This window comes from Neomonachus schauinslandi, chromosome 2 (genome assembly GCF_002201575.2).
Source record: "Neomonachus schauinslandi chromosome 2, ASM220157v2, whole genome shotgun sequence".
Lineage (NCBI taxonomy): Eukaryota > Metazoa > Chordata > Mammalia > Carnivora > Phocidae > Neomonachus > Neomonachus schauinslandi.
The window spans coordinates 48,977,116-48,994,645 of NC_058404.1; the positions used below are offsets into that span (position 1 = coordinate 48,977,116).

At 51.8% G+C, this 17,530-nt stretch overlaps 2 protein-coding genes across 5 annotated transcripts in view; both read left to right on the forward strand.

Moving 5' to 3' along the window:
• The window catches only part of EPHX2 (epoxide hydrolase 2), a 70,505-nt gene extending 60,448 nt beyond the window's left edge, over window positions 1-10,057 (forward strand). For 3 of the 4 annotated variants that reach the window (XM_021698826.1, XM_021698827.1, XM_021698829.1), the window contains 5 exons: window positions 1,835-1,937; window positions 2,846-2,915; window positions 6,907-6,987; window positions 8,623-8,681; window positions 8,858-10,057. In XM_021698826.1, the coding sequence (XP_021554501.1) occupies window positions 1,835-1,937; window positions 2,846-2,915; window positions 6,907-6,987; window positions 8,623-8,681; window positions 8,858-8,936 (392 nt within the window). In that variant the 3' untranslated portion in view covers window positions 8,937-10,057. Of the gene's footprint in view, window positions 1-1,813; window positions 1,938-2,845; window positions 2,916-6,906; window positions 6,988-8,622; window positions 8,682-8,857 lie in introns of all 4 variants that reach the window. The other variant, XM_044912849.1, reaches the window with a different exon arrangement.
• A 3,984-nt stretch (window positions 10,058-14,041) lies between these two features.
• Window positions 14,042-17,530, forward strand: part of LOC110588464 (L-gulonolactone oxidase) — a 31,506-nt gene continuing 28,017 nt past the window's right edge. The window contains exons 1-2 of the mRNA XM_044912807.1: window positions 14,042-14,055; window positions 15,362-15,638. Of these exons, the coding sequence (XP_044768742.1) occupies window positions 14,042-14,055; window positions 15,362-15,638 (291 nt within the window). The remainder of the gene's footprint in view (window positions 14,056-15,361; window positions 15,639-17,530) is intronic.

The following is a 17,530-nucleotide window of genomic DNA, read 5'->3' on the forward strand; positions in this document are numbered from 1 at the left end:
CCATCTGACTGCTCTGAGCAGAAGCATTCTCCCCCCACCCCCCACCCCCCGCTCCAGCTCTGAACTGTGACTTAACATAGGCCCCCACTGGTGAATAGCGCTCACCTCAGCCCTGGGCTGACCACACGGCCTTGGTTCCTGCCGCCCCAGGGAACTTTGGGTCCACGATCTTAAGCCATAAGAGCTTAGAGGAATCTTAGAGCTCATCAGGGCAATCCCACCCTCTGCTGATAAGGACCAAGACCTGAGATAGGGACTGACCTTTGCAGGATCACCTGGTGCACACAGAGCCCAAGTCAGCTAGACCCCAAGCCAGAACTCCTCTGGTCATGATCCACTGGCCTTTCCTCTATCCCTATCTTGCCTTCCCGTCATTTCCAGTTCCCCCACATGAAGACCATCCTTGTTCTCCCTCCTGGGTTGGATGTAAGTGCGGAGTCGAAGCCGAGAGCAGTTAGGAGCTCATCCCCATGGTGCCCAGATCCAGCACTGCTCCCACAGAACCTTGCTTTTGCCCCCACACGGTGGCCTTGCCAGCATGCACTCGTATTAATAAAGACGATCGCTACCTCTTGTTTGAGCACCTACTGTGTGCATCAAACACGGGCCTGGCCCCCTGGAGATCTATTCTTTATCGTCCTCATGACAGCTTTTAAAAATCCCATTGTTACCACTATTCTACAGGTGAGGAAAATGGATCTCTGAAGAGTTAAGGTATTTGTTCAAAGGGGCGAGGCTGGTCTTAAACTCCTCCTACGCTAAAGGCCATACTCCTCTCACTGGTCAAGAACGCCTTCTCCCTCCTTCCCTCCCTCTCTCCCTCCCTCTCTCCCTCCCTGTCATGCAGTCACTTGTTCATTCCTTCATTCCCCGAGCATGTGGAGCCCACGCTTGATGGGAGGCAGGGGCGGATAGCTAGATGCACAAAGCGCAGCTGCTGCCTTAGGGTGGCAGACAGCAGTGGTCACGGGAGGAGAGCAGGTGGGGGTCTTACAGAGGTGCTGAGTGAGCCAGGAGCCCCACGCTGGGTCAGGGAGGCGCCCTGATCACATACCCTGTTGATACATCTCACAAAAGTCTGCATCACCCAGTTCCTATGCTTCTGAGGCTTCAAGAGCCTGAAAATGGTGAGTCAGCCCTGTTCAAGCGCCAGTGTTACTAGCCCTTGTGGCTGTCCCCTGTGACATAGCTGCGGTCCCCAGGCTGCCCATTGTCATCGCAAGGTGGCCGCCAAGGGGACTGAGGACTGTCAGGACACAGGGTACACCTCTGAGGACAAGATAGGATGCCACAGTGTGCAGAGGATCATGAGCATCAGAAGGCAACAGAATGCATGCTCCCTGTCCTGGATTTTCCTCCAGCCTAAGAGAAAAATCAGAGCACACACTTCTGAAAATTCTGAGAATCAGTGGAGGTATCTAAAGAGGGACGTTATTAGTTAGGCCATTTAGAAAAGGTTTAGTGGCGGGGGAGAGGGTAGCTGGAGGGCTGGTGGGACCTGGTAAACAGTAAATAGTGTCATCCTGGAATTACGTCGTGAGTTTTTGAGGAAAGGGATATGGTTTGTCCCAAAGTTCATCCTGGAAGGGGAGGTCTGTGTGTGTGATATCACTGGGTTCCAGAACGACAGCGAGGGCACAGATGTGCAGCTCGAGAGGAGATGGGCTCGTTGTGGAGAGAAAAAGAGAATGAATGAAGGAACACGAGACCCTTCCCTGTGAGTTCAGATGTGATAGGAGAGGCAGTTCGGTGCCCAGCCTCAGTTGGGAACAGGCCGGAGTTAGGACTCGGGTGCCTGGCCCCGGGCTGGGAGCGAACAAGTGGCTCTTTGCAGGAGGACTCTTAGTGAGGGCCCCAGAAGAACCCAGCCTCAGCAGCATCGTCACCGAGGAGGACATCTGGGTCTATGTGCAGCAGTTCCAGAAGTCCGGTTTCAGGTAAAGACAACAGTGCCCCAAACACAGTAGAGAGCCCATCGGCCAAGAGGGGCTCTTCCGCTCTCAGGGTACAGGGTGAGGCCTGGCTGTCCCTCCTGTGAATGTGTGGCCAGCTTCTGCTTGAACACCTCCGGTGTCAGGAGGCTCACTCCTGAAGATACTCGGCCTGCTCTAGTGTAGGATAACTCAGCGTGCTTCCCCTTATGCTGATAGGCCCCCTCAGAACAGATGGCTAAAAACATTTTTTCAGTCATAACCCCTGAGAGGACCAGAGGACAGCTCTGGGTTCTTTCTTCAGAAAAACACAAAGCCTACCTAAACTCAGAAGTTGCATGTATCTTCAGAGGAGGGTTATCGACCTCTCTTGTTCTTGGTGTTGGTTGGTTGGTTGGTTTGTATTGAGGATTGGGAGAGTGTTCAGGTCCGGGCCTGGCTGTCCTTACCTGTCCAGAGAGGCCTCTTTGAGCCCCCTCCCTATATCCCATTGGAAAGAGGGTGCGTCCGCACCATATCCACCTCACAAAGTCCCTCTTCAGTAGGTTCCGGGGCCGGGGAGTGGTTTCTAGATGGTGAGGGAACGAAGCAAAGCTCCCCATTATCTAACACGACAGCCCTCAGAGAACGTGGCGAGCCCTGTAGGGCCAGCTTCTGTGTGTTTTGGGAAGCTCCCTTCAGAGGCTGTCTCGGCCGAGCCCTGAATGCCTGCACTAGGCCTCGCTCCTTAAAGCCTAGCAGGCGTGTTGGGCAACCAGATGGGAACCCTGGGCTCTGTTCTCTTCCCCTCCTGCAGCAACCTTTGCTCCCACTGGGAAGACTGGCTCTGCGCGGAGCTGGCTCCCTGGGAGGTCTGCAGCAGAGTCCTCTACTAAGCTTTCTTGTTTTTGTTCCCTGATCTTCCCCACCCCCAGAGGTCCCCTAAACTGGTATCGAAACATGAAGCTGAACTGGCAGTGGGGCTGCAAAGCTGTGGGATGGAAGGTGAGTGCTGGTTCAGTGTGGTTCGGTGTGGTTGCGCTCCCCTGTGAGCCCCTCTCGGGGCTTCTCATTGGCGCAGTGAATCTGCCCTTGGGTCAGAGCTGGGGTAGGGGGGATGGGCGGGCCAGTCTGACTTGCCGTCTTTCTCCTTTCTGTCCTTTCCCTCCACTCAAGGGGGTCCTCGAGGACTTTCGCTGATGCTTTCCTTGGAATGGTTGAGGGTGGCATTGGGGCAGGACAGGGGTCTGGCCAGGTGACCGCAGCGCTGCCGTGGAAGGCCCCAGGTCTCCTGACCGTGCCCCAGGTCAGGGCCACAGAAAGTCCAGGATGACTCCCAAAGCAGAGGAGGATCATGGAGCCCCCATTTCACAGAGCAGCGTGAGGTGCCCTCAGAGAGACAGGCTTTAGCCCTGCCTGTGTCACCTCACCCAAGTCAACCTGAGTCTCAGTGTCCTCATTTGCCAAGCAGAAGGAATAGAGGTCTCTGGGTCTGCAAAAGGAATAGAGGTAGGCCCCGCTTTTTGAAAGTTTGCTTTTACGGAAGACCTACCTTAGTAGCGGGTTTTCGCGAACCGAAAGAAAGCCAAAGAGGATTTTTGCTTTTAGAAAAAAAGGCAAAAAGCAGAAATAGCATTCAGCATTTCTTTTGCAGTGAGTCATTATAGAGGCGGTTCACAAGCCAGAGGGGTCCTGCCAAGCCCCTTCCCAGGAACTCCCCTCAGCATCTCCACATCAAGCTGCCGTAGCTTTGAACCCTGTCTCTGAGCATCTGGGCTTGACATTGCTCTCTGTTGTGCATCCGTTAGCAAGATGTTTCCTAAGGTATCAGAAAAGCCGAAAAGAGGGTCTGGGAAAGTTCAAAAATTTTTTCATATAAATTAATGGTGATTGCTTCTTCGCCTTACACAATTTTGGCTTATGGGAGTTTTCACAGGAATGCTCTACTTCTGGGGAGTGGGGGAAACGTGTAACAGGTCTCCAGGTTACATTCATAATGTTAAAAAAAAAACTATGGGAAATTTCATTTTTGCATTCCTCAGCTCACTCAATCACCCTGGTTATCTCGTCGATTCACTAAAACATGAGCACGCTCTATGTGCCAAGCACTGGGCTGGACCTTAGGGATCCCATGGCGGTTAAAACAGATGAGGTCCTGACCTCGTGGGGTGATGTCATGAGGCAATAGAACATGGAACACAGTAGTTAAGATCAGGCTGGGCAGCAACTCGGCCTGGGATCTAATCCCTGTGTGACCTTGGGTAAGGCACCTAACCACTCTCTTCTCCATTGCTGCTTCTGGACTATGGGAATGACAAGAATAGTGCTTACCTCTTAGATGGGTGTAAGGATAAACTGGGTTGATGCCCGCAAAATGCTTAAACCAGCGCCTAGCACATACTAGTAGTTCCATTCAGGCTCATTATCTTTGTGTCTCTCATCTGTGACTGACCAAAATGACAAAACCACGGTTTGATAGGCAAAAATCTCTCCCAGAATGGAGGGACATAATGACAGAGTCTTTGGGAAGGTGACACCAGGGGTGCCAACGTTGGAAACCCCATTCTTCTGCAGCTGCCTCCCAGATCTTCCTCCTCCCCACCTCCTCTCATGCCCCCAGACCAGTTTACATTGTGACTTGGAATATTCTAGAGTCTACAGCAGCCTCAGGATGAGTTTCTGCAACAAAATCACGTTTGAGCATCCCCTGGCTCTTCCTCGTCTGGTAGAGGGGATGCAGTGAGAAGCCCATGGTTTTGCACATAGGGAAGAAACAGTTGGGCGAGTCCCTTAGGCAGGGACAAACCGATGCTGTTTGAAAATTATAATGGCAGAGGGAGAACCAAGAGGCTAGAGGAGGCTTTCTCTAGCCCACAGTGTCCCATATGTCAGCCGGCGAAAGTAAAGTCATTTCTGCCACCGCTAACATTGATAATGGTTGGGGCTGACCCGTTCATTCTGGAATCCTGGCTGACCTTTTTAAGCATTCATTGAATTCAAAGAAAAGGAATATTGATCTCCGTCCAAGGGCATCTTTCCTCCTTCCTGGTGTCATCTCTTCCGTTCTGTTAACAACCAAAATTCAACTGAGTAAATTTGAAGATCTAATTGGCTTTATTAAATGATTCCTGGATCGGGCAGCATCCCGTCTAGCACGGAGAGGGGCGCTGAGGAGCTGTACCAAAGGGAAAGTTTTTATAGGTAGGAGGGGGTGGCTAGAAAGTTCTAAGCGAAGAAAAGAGAGGATTGTTTCAGGCAAGGTCACCTTCCCTTAGGGGGAAGGGTAGGGGTCTTAAGCACGTTCCCTCACCTTCCTATGGGGTGTGGGGGGGGGGACAGAGAGGGCCCATGTGACAGATAACCTCATCAGTGCTAATCAAAAAAATTCCTGCCTCAAGGTGCCTGGGTGGTTCAGTCGATTAAGCATCTGCCTTCGGCTCAGGTCATGATCCCAAGGGTCCTGGGATCGAGCCCCATGTCAGACTAGCTGCTCAGTGGGGAATCTGCTTCTCCCTCTGCCCCTCCCCCTGTTCGTGCTCGCTCGCTCTCTCTCTCTCTCTCTCAATCACTCTTTCTCTCTCAAATAAATAAATAAAATCTTAAAAAAAAAAATTCCTGCCTTACCAGTTAAGACATTTCTGGAGGAGGTTGGAACTGCAATTAGGTTAGGTATTAAGCTCCAGTCTAGTAATTTGGCCTGGCCCAGGTGACATCATTTGGGGCCTACGGGTTTCTTTTCACAGTTCTGTGAGTATCAGTCACACAGAGTGGGCCAGCACGCATGTTCTTACGTACACACACATGCACACAAAACCCGCATTGGTCACGCCACTGTTGACTCCATCTGTATTAGAAAAACCCAGTCTTGTCCTTCTGTGTGTCTCCTTTACTTTTACACAAAACACTTCACCCCGCTGACACTTCTGGTCACCAGATATATGGGGGTTCCCCCCACCAAGCAATTCTCTGCCACACCAGTTGGGTGTCCTATAATTCAAATCCATTCTGACACTGTCTCCCCAGAGGTAGCGCCGGATCCCGCAGGCAAGGGTCCCCCAAGACTGCCCCCACTTCAGATGCCAATCACAAGTCCAGCTTGTCACCTGAGCTTCTCACTGATCGGTGCTACATCTGAAGTTCCCATGACTCCCTCCTCAGATTCAACTAATTTGCTAGGGCAGCTCACAGAACTCAGGGAGCACATTTGCCAGTTTATTAAAGGAGATGACAAAGGATACAGATGAACAGCCAGAGGAAGGGGTACATAGGGTGAGGTCAGGGAGGGTCCCAAGCAGAGGGGCTTCTATGCCTGCAGGAGTTGGGGGTGCATCACCCTCCCAGTGTGGATGTGTTTGCCAACGTGGAAGCTTCCCAAACCGCATCCTATTGGTATTTGGGGGGGCTTTATGGAGGCTTACTCGTGTAGGCACAATCAATTATTAACTCCATTTCCAGCCCCTCTGCCCTCTCTAGAGAATGGGGGGTGGGGCTGAAAATTCCAAGCTTCTAATCATGGCTTGGTCCTTCTGGTGACCAGCCCCCATCCAGGAGCCCACCCAGAGATGCCTCAATAGAACAAACGTTACTCCCGGTGCTCTATCTCTTCGGAATTTACAAGGGTTTTGGGAGCCCCGTGTCAGGCAGGGATGGGGTCAAAAGCCCAAATATTAGCACAAGATGCTCACAATGTCCTCATCACTTAGGAAATTACAAGGGTTTCAGGAGCTCTGTGCCAGGAACCGGGGCAGACACAAATATATATATTTTCTATCCTCTCGCACCATCCTTTTCAGATCTCCAGTAATAGCGATGCCTCCTCCCTTCAAAGCCCGGGGAAACAAAGCCAGGGCCACACCGGCAGCACCATAGTGGGTCTTTGCAGGGGGATGGGGGCAGCGTTAGTAGTGGAGGAAGGCACGAAGCATGAACATGAAGTACTGTGTCCTTGCCCCAGGAGAGGGGCACAAGAAGGGAACGTTTCCTCCCTCCTCCCCAGATCCTGGTTCCGGCCCTGATGGTAACTGCGGAGAAGGACCCCGTGCTCGTTCCTGAGATGTCCAAGCACATGGAGGACTGGGTAAGGGAACGGTCCTGCCCTGGGGTCATCGGCGCATCCCGGCAGAGGGCATGGGCGGCCGAGGAAAGATGGCAGCTGAGGCCACAGAGCAGGAGATCTGCTTGAACCACTTGCTGGACAAGGTTCTCCATAGCATCACTGTCACCTCTTGGGAGCTGTTGTCATGACCAGTGCTGCCTTCCCCTGCACCGGCGTGGCCTGTCACTCACTCACTCATGCATTCGTTCATTCGTTCATTCATTCATTCATTTCATGGGCTTTTACCGTGCATGTAAGTGTGTTGGCCCAGGGCTAGATTCTGGGACGGGAAGGATGAATAAGATACGGAGCCCATCCTTGGGGAGCCCAATGTCAGCATTTAATCCCGAACCCAGGAGAGAGTGAAGGAGAGGGCACGGTTAGGAATGAGGTCTTTGCAGAGGTGCTGACCTTGGTGAACATCTGGCCTTGGTGAACAACTAAGGCTTGCCTGGCAGAGAGAATGGAGACAGGGTGAGAGGCAGGGAACATTCGGGACATGCTGGGAGAATGGCAGGAATTCCAGAAGGCTGGAAGATTCTCCTGAGCCCACTGGGCCACGCTGAGCTTTGTACATCCATCCATGAGCATAAGCCACTGAAGGGGATTGACAGGTGACAACCTTGTGGGTTGGAAGCTCACTCTGCTACAAATGTGGAGGTTGGTAGGAAGTGGGGAGGCTTGCAGGTGGGGTGACCATGGGCTGGCTCATTTATCCTGCCCAGCTGCTGGGAGCAGTTCCATGGCTGTGGCTTTGTGAGCATCATCAAACACAGCAGACAGTGTGTTAAGTGGGATGCAGTGTGGGCTCTAGAGCCCGCTGACAGAGGGCTGCAGAAAGCCATGAGCCCGTTGGGGGGTTGCGGGGGGGCTCATTCTCTCTGGCCCTACCCTCTGAAGGTTTCTGTAGAATTTCCAGTTCTTCAGCTGGCCCTTTCCAGCCCTGGCAACTGACTGCTAACCTTGCTGAGGTTTGTGCTTGGAAGGGGCTGCACTTGCCTCTGGGAGGAAAGCCACATTTTTTCCCCAGCATTTTCTACATCATATTGCGCAGTTCAAGGCTTGTGTTGGGAGGGAGCCCGCATGTGCCGAGTGCAGTGCTGCTCCCTCTCCATCCTTGGGGCTCATTGCTCTGACCCGCTGTGGGGATTCAGGGTCCAAAACGGGAGGCTGAACAGCCCTGCGTGCAGACCACCAGGGAGAAGGGAGGCAGCGTGAGAGGGGGGCGCTCAGTCACGTCTGCATGGCAGGAGCCACACAACAACCAGGCATTTTCCAGACGGTGAACAAGCCATGTCCTAATAATTCTAAAGAGAAGCAATTTGTGGTGATCAGTACAAGGCAGCCCTGAATTTGAATCTTAGCTCCACCACCTGCTGTGTGGCCTCCGGCAGGTTACCTAACTTTTCTGAGCCTTCATCTTACCCCATAGGATTACGGTCACGGTTAGAGAAGGCAATGCACGTAGAGTACCTGGCATATAGTAGGAACTCAATAAATGCCCATTCCTTTCCTAAATAACGGAGGGTCTTCGGGGGTGGCCTGGGGGAGCACTAACCAAAAGCCAGACTCATTTGCATTCTGCCATTGACTTTTCTGGGTGGGGTTTTCTTGCAGATCCCCTACCTGAAAAGGGGACACATTAAGGATTGTGGACACTGGACACAGATGGAGAAGTAAGGAGATGTGGCAGGGTAGCGGGGTTGGGGGGGATCCCCTGGTTAGAGATCAGGACTTCCTGTTCACCTCCAATAAGGCCTTTCCCGGCTTGGCCATTCCCTTCTTCACCTCTGCTTTCACGTGGGGTGAGTGGGTCCAGACAGGTGTGAATTGCCCTTTCTTCCCTTTCCAGGCCCACCGAGTTGAATCAGATCCTCACTGAGTGGCTGGAGACTGATGCCAGGGACCCACCGGTGGTCTCGAAGCTTTAGGGTGTGGCTCGTGCCAGCCCCCAGCAGGCCTTCAAGCCCTTCTGTTGGGTGCTCCTCTTGGAACCCATCATTTAATTTTAGTTAATATAAATCTGAATGGTCCTGTCTGGCAGGCAATAGCTGCCAGGTGGCTCAGGGCAGACCCAAACCTTCCCTCTAGCCGTTCCTTCCCCAGCCACGTCCAGAAGCCACTTCTCCTCCAGGTGTGGCCCCTCCCCAAGGCTTCAAGCCCTCATCGTCTCCTGCCCAGAGCCGCGCAGCACTTGGGTGGGAAATACCCATGCCTCACTGCTCAGAGGAATCCATCTAGCCACACATGATAAAATATTTTCTTAGCAGCTGTAGAAGTTTCTCCCGAGTGTTGGCTATCGCACGCAGTTGTTAACTGTCTGCCCTGCGAGACGGTAAGGCCCGTGAGATTGGCGGCTGCCTGTCTAGGTGATCCATCCTTGATCCTAACCCAACAGATGCCTGGCATTTTGTAGATGCTCATTAGATGTTTGCTGGGTGAATCAGAGAATGGAAGCGTGGGTGGATGGATAGATAAATGGGTTCATTTCAAATTCTTGATTTTGATGTCCTACCGGGTGAGGTAGATGGCCAATCGCATGACTGTGTCCACCATACAAAGCCTCGATGGAACAAGACTCTTGGGGCGCCCGGCTGGCTCAGTCGGTAGAGCGTGCGACCCTTGATCTCAGGGTTGTGAGTTCAAGCCCCATGTTGGACGTGGAGCCTACTTTAACATGAATGAATGAATGAATAAATAAATAAATAAATAAATAAAGTGTAGAAAATAGACTCTTATTAAAATGACTCCCGGCATATCTGTTAATGGAGCTAAATTCAGAAGGAGAAGACCTCCAGATGCTAGTCCTCTACGAATCTTAGCATTAATTGGATACGGTACATCAGTGGGTTTCTGCTGCGTAGAATAGAAAGGCAATTTTTGTAATAACACAGCTGAAGTATTTATGGTTACTGTAGATCCTTACAGTTTTAGCATTTATGAGTGGGATCACTTTGTCAGTTTACCTAAATATGTTTTGTCATATTTACATACAAGGGTTTTGAGGCTGGTACTTACTTTTGAAAGAATATCAATGATGTTTGTACTCCTATAAGCACTCTTTTTTTCACTGTGGTAAAATATACATAAAATTTACCATTTTAACTATTTTCAAGTGTACAAGTTCAGTGGCATGAAGTACACTCACTTTGTTGTGCAACCATCACACCGTTTGCCTCCAGAACATTTCCATTGTCCAAACATAGACCATACCCATTAAACACTAACTCCACGTTCTCCCTCTCCCTAACCCATGGCAACCCCCATTCTGCTTTCTGTCTCTATGAATATGACTATTCTAGCTAATTCACACAAATGGAATCATACAGTATTTGTCTTTTTGAGACTGGCTTATTTCACTATAAGATCCTTTTTTTGTTTGTTTTTTGTTTTAAGATTTTTGTATGTTTATTTGTCAGAGAGAGCACAAGCAGGGGGAGCAGCAGGGGGAGGGAGAAGTAGGCTCCCCACTGAGCAAGGAGCCCGAAGTGGGTCTCCATCCCAGGACCCTGGGATCATGACCTGAGCCGAAGGCAGAGACTTAACCGACTGAGCCACCCAGGCGTCCCACTATAAGATCCTTAAGGCTCATTTATGTTGTAGCCTGTATTAGATATTCCTTCCATTTTAAGGCTGAATAATATTCCATTGTCTGGATATGCCATATTTTGTTGATCCATTCATCTGTTGGTTGACACTTGAGTTGCTTCTACCTTTTGGCTGCTATTAATAACGGTGCTATGAACATGGTGTACAAATACCTCTTTGAGTCCCTGCTTTCAGGTCTTCTGAGTATATACCCAGAGGTGGAATTGCTGGATCATGTGGTAATTCTATGTTCAATTTTTTGAGAACCCACCATACTGTTTTTCCAGAGTGGCTGCATCATTTTTCATTCCCATCAGCAATGCAAAGGGTTTCATTTTTTTCACATCATCACCAACACTTGTTATTTTCTGAGTTTGGGATAATAGCCATCCTCATGGAGGTGAAATGATATCTCACTAGAGTTTTGATTTGCATTTCCCTAATACTTGGTGTTGTTGAGCATTTTTTCATGTGCTTGTTGGCCATTTGTATATCTCCTTTGGAGAAATGTCTATTCAAGTCCTTTGCCCATTTTAATTCGTGTATGTTTTCATGTTGAGTTGTAGGAGTTCTTTATATATTATGGATATTAATCCCTTGTAAGATATACGATTTACAAATATTTTAGCCCATTCCATGGGTCATAAACCCATTTTTAATCAATTATAAAATAACTCCCACATCTAAAAGGCCTTGGTTAAGACCTAACTTGTGTTTCTTCTGCAGTTCCTCACTGTTTTCCATGATGTTTGTGCCAAACCCCCCCAGAATGGGGCTGAATGTATCAGCTTTGGAGAGTAGGTGTGACCATTTGGCTTATGTCAGAATTTCAAAGACAGAAACAATTCTTGGTTTATGCAACTCAGAAAATTCCAGAGAAAGCCCCCAAATACTAGTCTTTTTTGCCATTTGAATAGATTGAGGAGATGGATATTTGGTCTTTTTCTCGATCAATTATCCTGGATTCGAGTGGAAAAAGGACTCAAAAGCAGGGGACATTTTAAACAGTGTCATTCCTCTTGGTCTTATGTATTGAGTGAATTTTATGCCCCACATCACATTTTAAAGAGAATGAGTAAGACAAGGAAGTAATATCTGCAGGTCAGAAATCTAATAAACACTCTTCCAAATGTTCACACTATTTCAAAGAAGTGTTCAGTTACCACGTACAAATTGTATATTAAGGAGCTCATTCAGATCGATGAACAAGTATGAGAGGAGAAAAGGTCACAAAACAAGCTTCAGTGACCATTGAAGCAGTCACATTAATTTCCCTTGCCAACAAAGGTTTGAAAAAATTAAGACTCAGCAATTATTGAACTAGCTGAGCCCCTCAGGCAAGAGGAAATAAGCAATAAACCATCACCCTCAACCCCGGGATGGTGGCAGCGCAGATTGAATTAACGGACACACACACTGTTTTTGCTGATTTTTATATTCCTTTCATGTCATTTTATGTTTCGCAATAAAGGCAATTTGTAAGATTGATGTGACTGGCTTGCGGGCTGGGGGGAGAAGCGTTCCATCCAAGGGCAGTAGCAGGAGGTGAAGAAAGAAAACAGTGCGTGACTCCAGGCTCAGGGAAATCTCCACAGGGGAGGGATGGGAGCCCCTCGGGCAGTTCGGGGGCACAGTCCAGGCCCACCCGCTCCCCACAGCACCTGGCTTCCCGAATGTCTCAGCGCAGAATGCATTCACCAAAAGGAGAAACCGTGAGTCTGACTGTGGTTGAATGGGGCATCTGTGGTGGGGACAGGACATACATGGCCTTAAGTTGTGGGGACAAGGCTTAATGGAGGGAAATGAGTTGTTACTTATTTGGGGTGACACCAGGCTGACCTTCAGTGCTCTCCTCTCCTCCCTGCCATGGACCTCTCTGCCCCCACCCCCCCAGGCTTGATAGTCACCTCATCTGTGGGCCACGGTTCCAGGGCCTCCTTCCAGGGCTTTGGGACAGTAGCCAAGCCAACCAGGAGCTTTCTCCACCCCTCAGTCCCAAGGCCTCCAACCACTGTGTCCCTCACCAAGCCCTGCCTTTCCCAAGCAGGGAATCTGAGGTTCTATGGGGATGGGGAGCTCCCTCCCCATCTCTTTTCTCTCCAGACAAAGGAGCCACCGCACTAGAGGGCACAGGCCCTACCTCTTCCATCAGGGACAGCCCAAGAGCCAGGCTGCTCTTCTGTCTCCTGAAGGTCTCAGTGGAGACCCCCAGCCTCAGGAGCTAGTAGCCACCGGGCGTTAATTTGCTTGGGCTGCCCTAACAAAGTACCACAGACGAGTGACTTCAGCAGCAGAGATTTATGTTCTCACAGTCCTGGAGGCCGGAACTTAGAGATCAAGCTGTCAGCAGGGTTGGGGTCTCCTGAGGCCTCTCTCCTTGGCTTGCAGATGGCCGCCTTTTCCCGGAGTCCTCACGTGGTCTTCCCTCTGTGTGCCTATGTCCTACTCTCCTTATAAGGACACCAGTCCTATTAGATCAGGGCCCATCCTAAAGACCTCATTTTAACTTAAGGACCTCTTTAGAGGCCTTATCTCCATATACAGTCCCGTTCTAAGGTGCTGGGGGTTAAGGCTTCACCATAGGAATTTGGGAGGAACACAGTTCAGCCTCTAACAGCCCTTCCCCGAAAGTCAGCTCTGTTCTGTGGCCCCAGGACTCCCCTTTCTATGACCGAGTGCTGAGCCACCATAGAAAGCAGTACGTCCTGGGCTGGGTGGGCTTTCCCTGCGGTGAGCACATGGCTGCCACCCCCACCTCATACACAGACATTTGTATCTGGGGGCGGGGGTACAGTCGTTCACGCCCACGTGCACTCGCCAGCTTGGTGGGAATCCTGGTTTGGGGGATACAGATGTGACTCCGACACTCCCCCTTTCCAGGACTTTTCTCCCGCATCTCTGACCCCAGTTCCACTCCTTCAGCCCAGTCTTTCCTCCACCCCAACTCCAGAGCTGTTGCTCATGCTTCCCGCTACACACCAGCCCTTGGCTTGGGGGGATCTGATAAGCTGAGATCCTCAGTGGCTGATTTGTTTGTTCATTGCACAAATGTGCTTTGGGCGCTGGCTCTGTGCCAGACACTAGCTAAGGGTTGGCAAGAAGAGGGTAGTGTCCCCAGAGTCCTGCCACCAGCAAGCTCCCTGCTGGGGCAGATGCAAGAGCTTGCTGCCATTTCAAGCTCCCATGGTGTCCCGATGCTCCTCATCCATCTGCTCTAAACTTTATATGGACCCAGAGAATTAGGCAAAAGCGCCCCAGATTTGTTGAGGAGGAAAACGAGATTCGCAGAGGTTAACAGGCAAAGCGTGGATGAGGAACCCAGGTCTGTCTGCCCTGAAGCCTGGGGAAGGGAAGGCCTCTGCTAGAAGACTGCCTGGGCTGTGTCTCTTGTCTCCCCTCCCCCACCCTGGGCTAAGCCACCAGCCTCCTGTTCTGTCTCCCTATAGCGATGGGCGGCTTGCTGTATCCATGGCCCAAGCCTGACAAATGAGCTAACTAACCCAGACGCGGAGTCCGTCTGTACGGGCATGCCACATGGACCCTCCTCCAAGCAGGCACCAAGGGAGCTCCTACGTTAAGACCCCCACGGGCCTCCCACATCACAGCCTCCCCTGACCTATGGAATTAAGGACCCAGGTTTGAAGCGGCGGGGTCCTTCGGTTCCAGAATGCCTAGAGTTGGGGTCAGAGGTCCAACAGCTTCCAACAACAAAGCAGCCACCTCTTAAACTCTGCTCTTCCACCTCGCAGACTGAGAAGGGCCCCTGAGGCAGGGGGCAGGCCTGAGCTGCTATTTGTCTGGGTGGAGCTTGTCGCAACACTGTTTATCCACCTTTGCCGGGGGCCCAAAGCCCCTTGGTGTGCGGAGGATACGGAGCCAGCCCTGGGCTCACAGGTCGCCGTGCTGCCTGCTCCAGACCCTCGCTCCACCTCCCCTCTGCACCCTGCCGCCCAGTGCTCGGCTCCCGAGGAGGCCACAGTCAGCCGAGGCCACCGACCCACCACTGGAGCCATGGTAGGGTAACCGCACAGCTGGTCAGCCCAGCAGGCTGGGCCCATGAACCAGGCATGGGAGGACAAAGTTAGGTCACGTCTGGGGCCTCGGGGAGGCCTCGGGGACCCTCTTGAATTGGACTTGAGGCTCAAGGGGTGGCACTGGGGTGTTGGGGAAAGCATGGGAGAGGAAAGCCTGGGTTGGACTCCAGTGTCTTGACTTGATTGCTGTGTGTGCTTGGGGAAGTTACTTCACCTCTCTCAGCTTCCGTTTCTGCTCCTGAAAATGGGAGTAATATTACCTATTTTGTGACTTTATTATAAGGTCTGTAAGATAACAATGTATAGAGGATTTCAATACAGTGCTCCGTACACAGGCCTCATCCAGCAAATGGGAGGCTTATCCCCAGGGCTCCCTGCTTTGGTCTAGAGGCCAGGAAGGCTGCTGCCGAGTCTCCCAGACTCGGCCCTTCCTGGCAGGAGGAGCCTGGTGGGAGAGCTGAAGGCCAGCTCCAAGTCCTTCTGGAGCCACCAGGCCAGCTCAGGCCGGCCCTTCCCCAGTCGCCCTACTCAGCCGGAGTCCACCTGCTGGGTCCCTCCGAGAGGTGCCCCAGACAGACGGGGGACAGGAGCCCTGCGGCCTACTTTCCCGGCTCCACCCCTGACCCCGTCCCTTCTACTGAGAATGGACAATGTTTCCCGTGTGATCCGCCCCCGTGGCCGCGAGGGGTCAAGGGAGATCACAGGAAGCCCCGCACGTAGCTGCTCAGCTTCAGAGCTTCCGACGCGTGTTGCATCTTCCCACTGGCCCTGAGAGGTGACCAGGGCAGAGGAGCCTGGCTGGGCGCCCTGGCCCCAGCCTTCCCGTCCTATGATGGCGGGAGCGTGGGAGGGCGTCCGGGCAGCCCGCGGCCACATATCTGTGGCCTCCCAGCTTTCTTGCCCTCACAGGTCCATGGATACAAAGGAGTCAAGTTCCAGAACTGGGCTAGGACCTATGGCTGTTGTCCAGAAATATACTATCAGCCCACATCCGTGGAGGAGGTCAGAGAGGTGAGTGTGCATCTACGGCTGGAGACCAGGCCCTGCCCCGGAGAGGAGGCAGGGACTGGGGACGTGCCGGGCTAGGACCCCCCACCTCCACACCCCCTCCACCCCAGAACCGCTGGCCAGGCGTGAGCGCCACGAAGCCGGCTGCAGTCCGGGCCCTGGCCTCCCCTGCTTCAGCGCCCCATTACAACTGTCTGGTTCACCAGTGACGGCCGGCATTGCACTTCCAGCTCAGACCTCTCCTCCGGGCGTTCTCCTTGTGTGTCTCAAGGTCATCACAGACCCCCCATGCCCCAAACTACACTTACAATGTTCTTTTGTTTTTGACTTAAACCTCTTTTGTGCCTGTCTCTGCGTGGTGCACCTGCTTGCTCAAATTGGAGGCCAAGAAGTGGGGCATTACCCTTATCTGGCATCAGCAAGTCTTGCCCCAGAAGCTTCCAGAATCCATCCCCTTCTCTAAGGTACCATTGCCGCTCTCCATGCCCAATCCGCCATCCCTTCCTTAACCACCATGACCTGCGGTGGCCTTGTCCCTGGTCTCCCTGCTTCAGTTCTTACTTCCTTGGAATGTAATTTCCACATCAGTAGAAGTAGTTTTCTTTCTTAAAATGTAAGCTGGATGGGGCTACTCCCCTGCTTCAAGCCCTTCAGAGGCTCCCTATTGTACGTGGAGTAACACTGTAACTCGACTCCCAAGGCCATATATCACCTGACCTTGGTTCACCTTTTGTTCATAAGACAGACCAAACCTTTTCCTACCTCGGGGCCTTTGTACTTGCTATTCTGAACACCGCCAGGAATGCCTGTCGCTTCACTTTTCACACAACTAACTCCTTTTCGTCCTTTAGGTCTCAGGGTAAACTTCAGCTCCTCAGTGGATTCCCACACCACCTTATCTGCATGCAGTATGGCCCCAGTGTTCTCTGTCCCTGTGTATGTTTCCTTCACTGCGTATTTATAATCACTTGCCATTATTCTCTTTCACAGATGGGTAAACTGAGGCTAATAGAGGCTTTGTTATTTTCCCATATTAGTAAGTATCAGAGCCAGGATTCACACAGGGGGATTGTCTGATTCAAAGCCCCCACCTTCTTACGCAGGAAAAGCTACACACTGGAAAAGTGGTTGAGCTGGGCCCAGGAGAATGAATAAAAGCTCCACAGGGGGCTGGGGAAGGGCACTGCGAACAAGGGAAAGTGAGGAGCATGCCTGGTGACTCAGTGGACGGGTCAGGGGTGGGCACAGACATGCCTGGAGGGGATGAGTGGGCGGAGGGCCGAAGAGGAAGGCTGGGAAGGTGGGATCAGAGGGCTTCCTTCTGGCTTCCTTCTGATCTGAGGGAAAAGTTAGAGGTACGCTGAGATGGCCGTAGGCCAAGGCCATCCCTCAGCTGTGCTGGCTTACACAGTTGTGAATTCCTAACAGGCTGAGGCCACTGAGGGCCGACATCTCCCTGGAGGGCTAGTAGGGCCCTAAAACCCGGTTGTGTGGTCAAGGGGGCTCACGGAAGGTGATGTTAAACAGATTTCTTCGTTGTAGAGCCTGTAGCTTTAAACATGCCACAGGCATTGTGGGTGGAGAAAGGAGCTAGTGAAGACAGAGCACTTCCCAATCTCACTTGCTCATGGAACCCGTTGTGGTACCTGTTGTCAAACCAGAGTTCCGTGGACCACATGTGAGGTTTTTTGAGCAGGGACGTGAGGGTGAAAGGGAATGCATTCATTTAAGTGATACCAGGCGTATATTTATTCGTTCACTCAGTGATCACTAGCGACTAGTGGGGCTGGGTAGACACAGGTACCAAGTCAAATTAAGCCCCTGTCACCCCCAGGGGCCTTCATTGCAGCCCAGGAGGCAGCTGAGCCCAAGTAGGCCAAGAGGAGCAGCCGGGA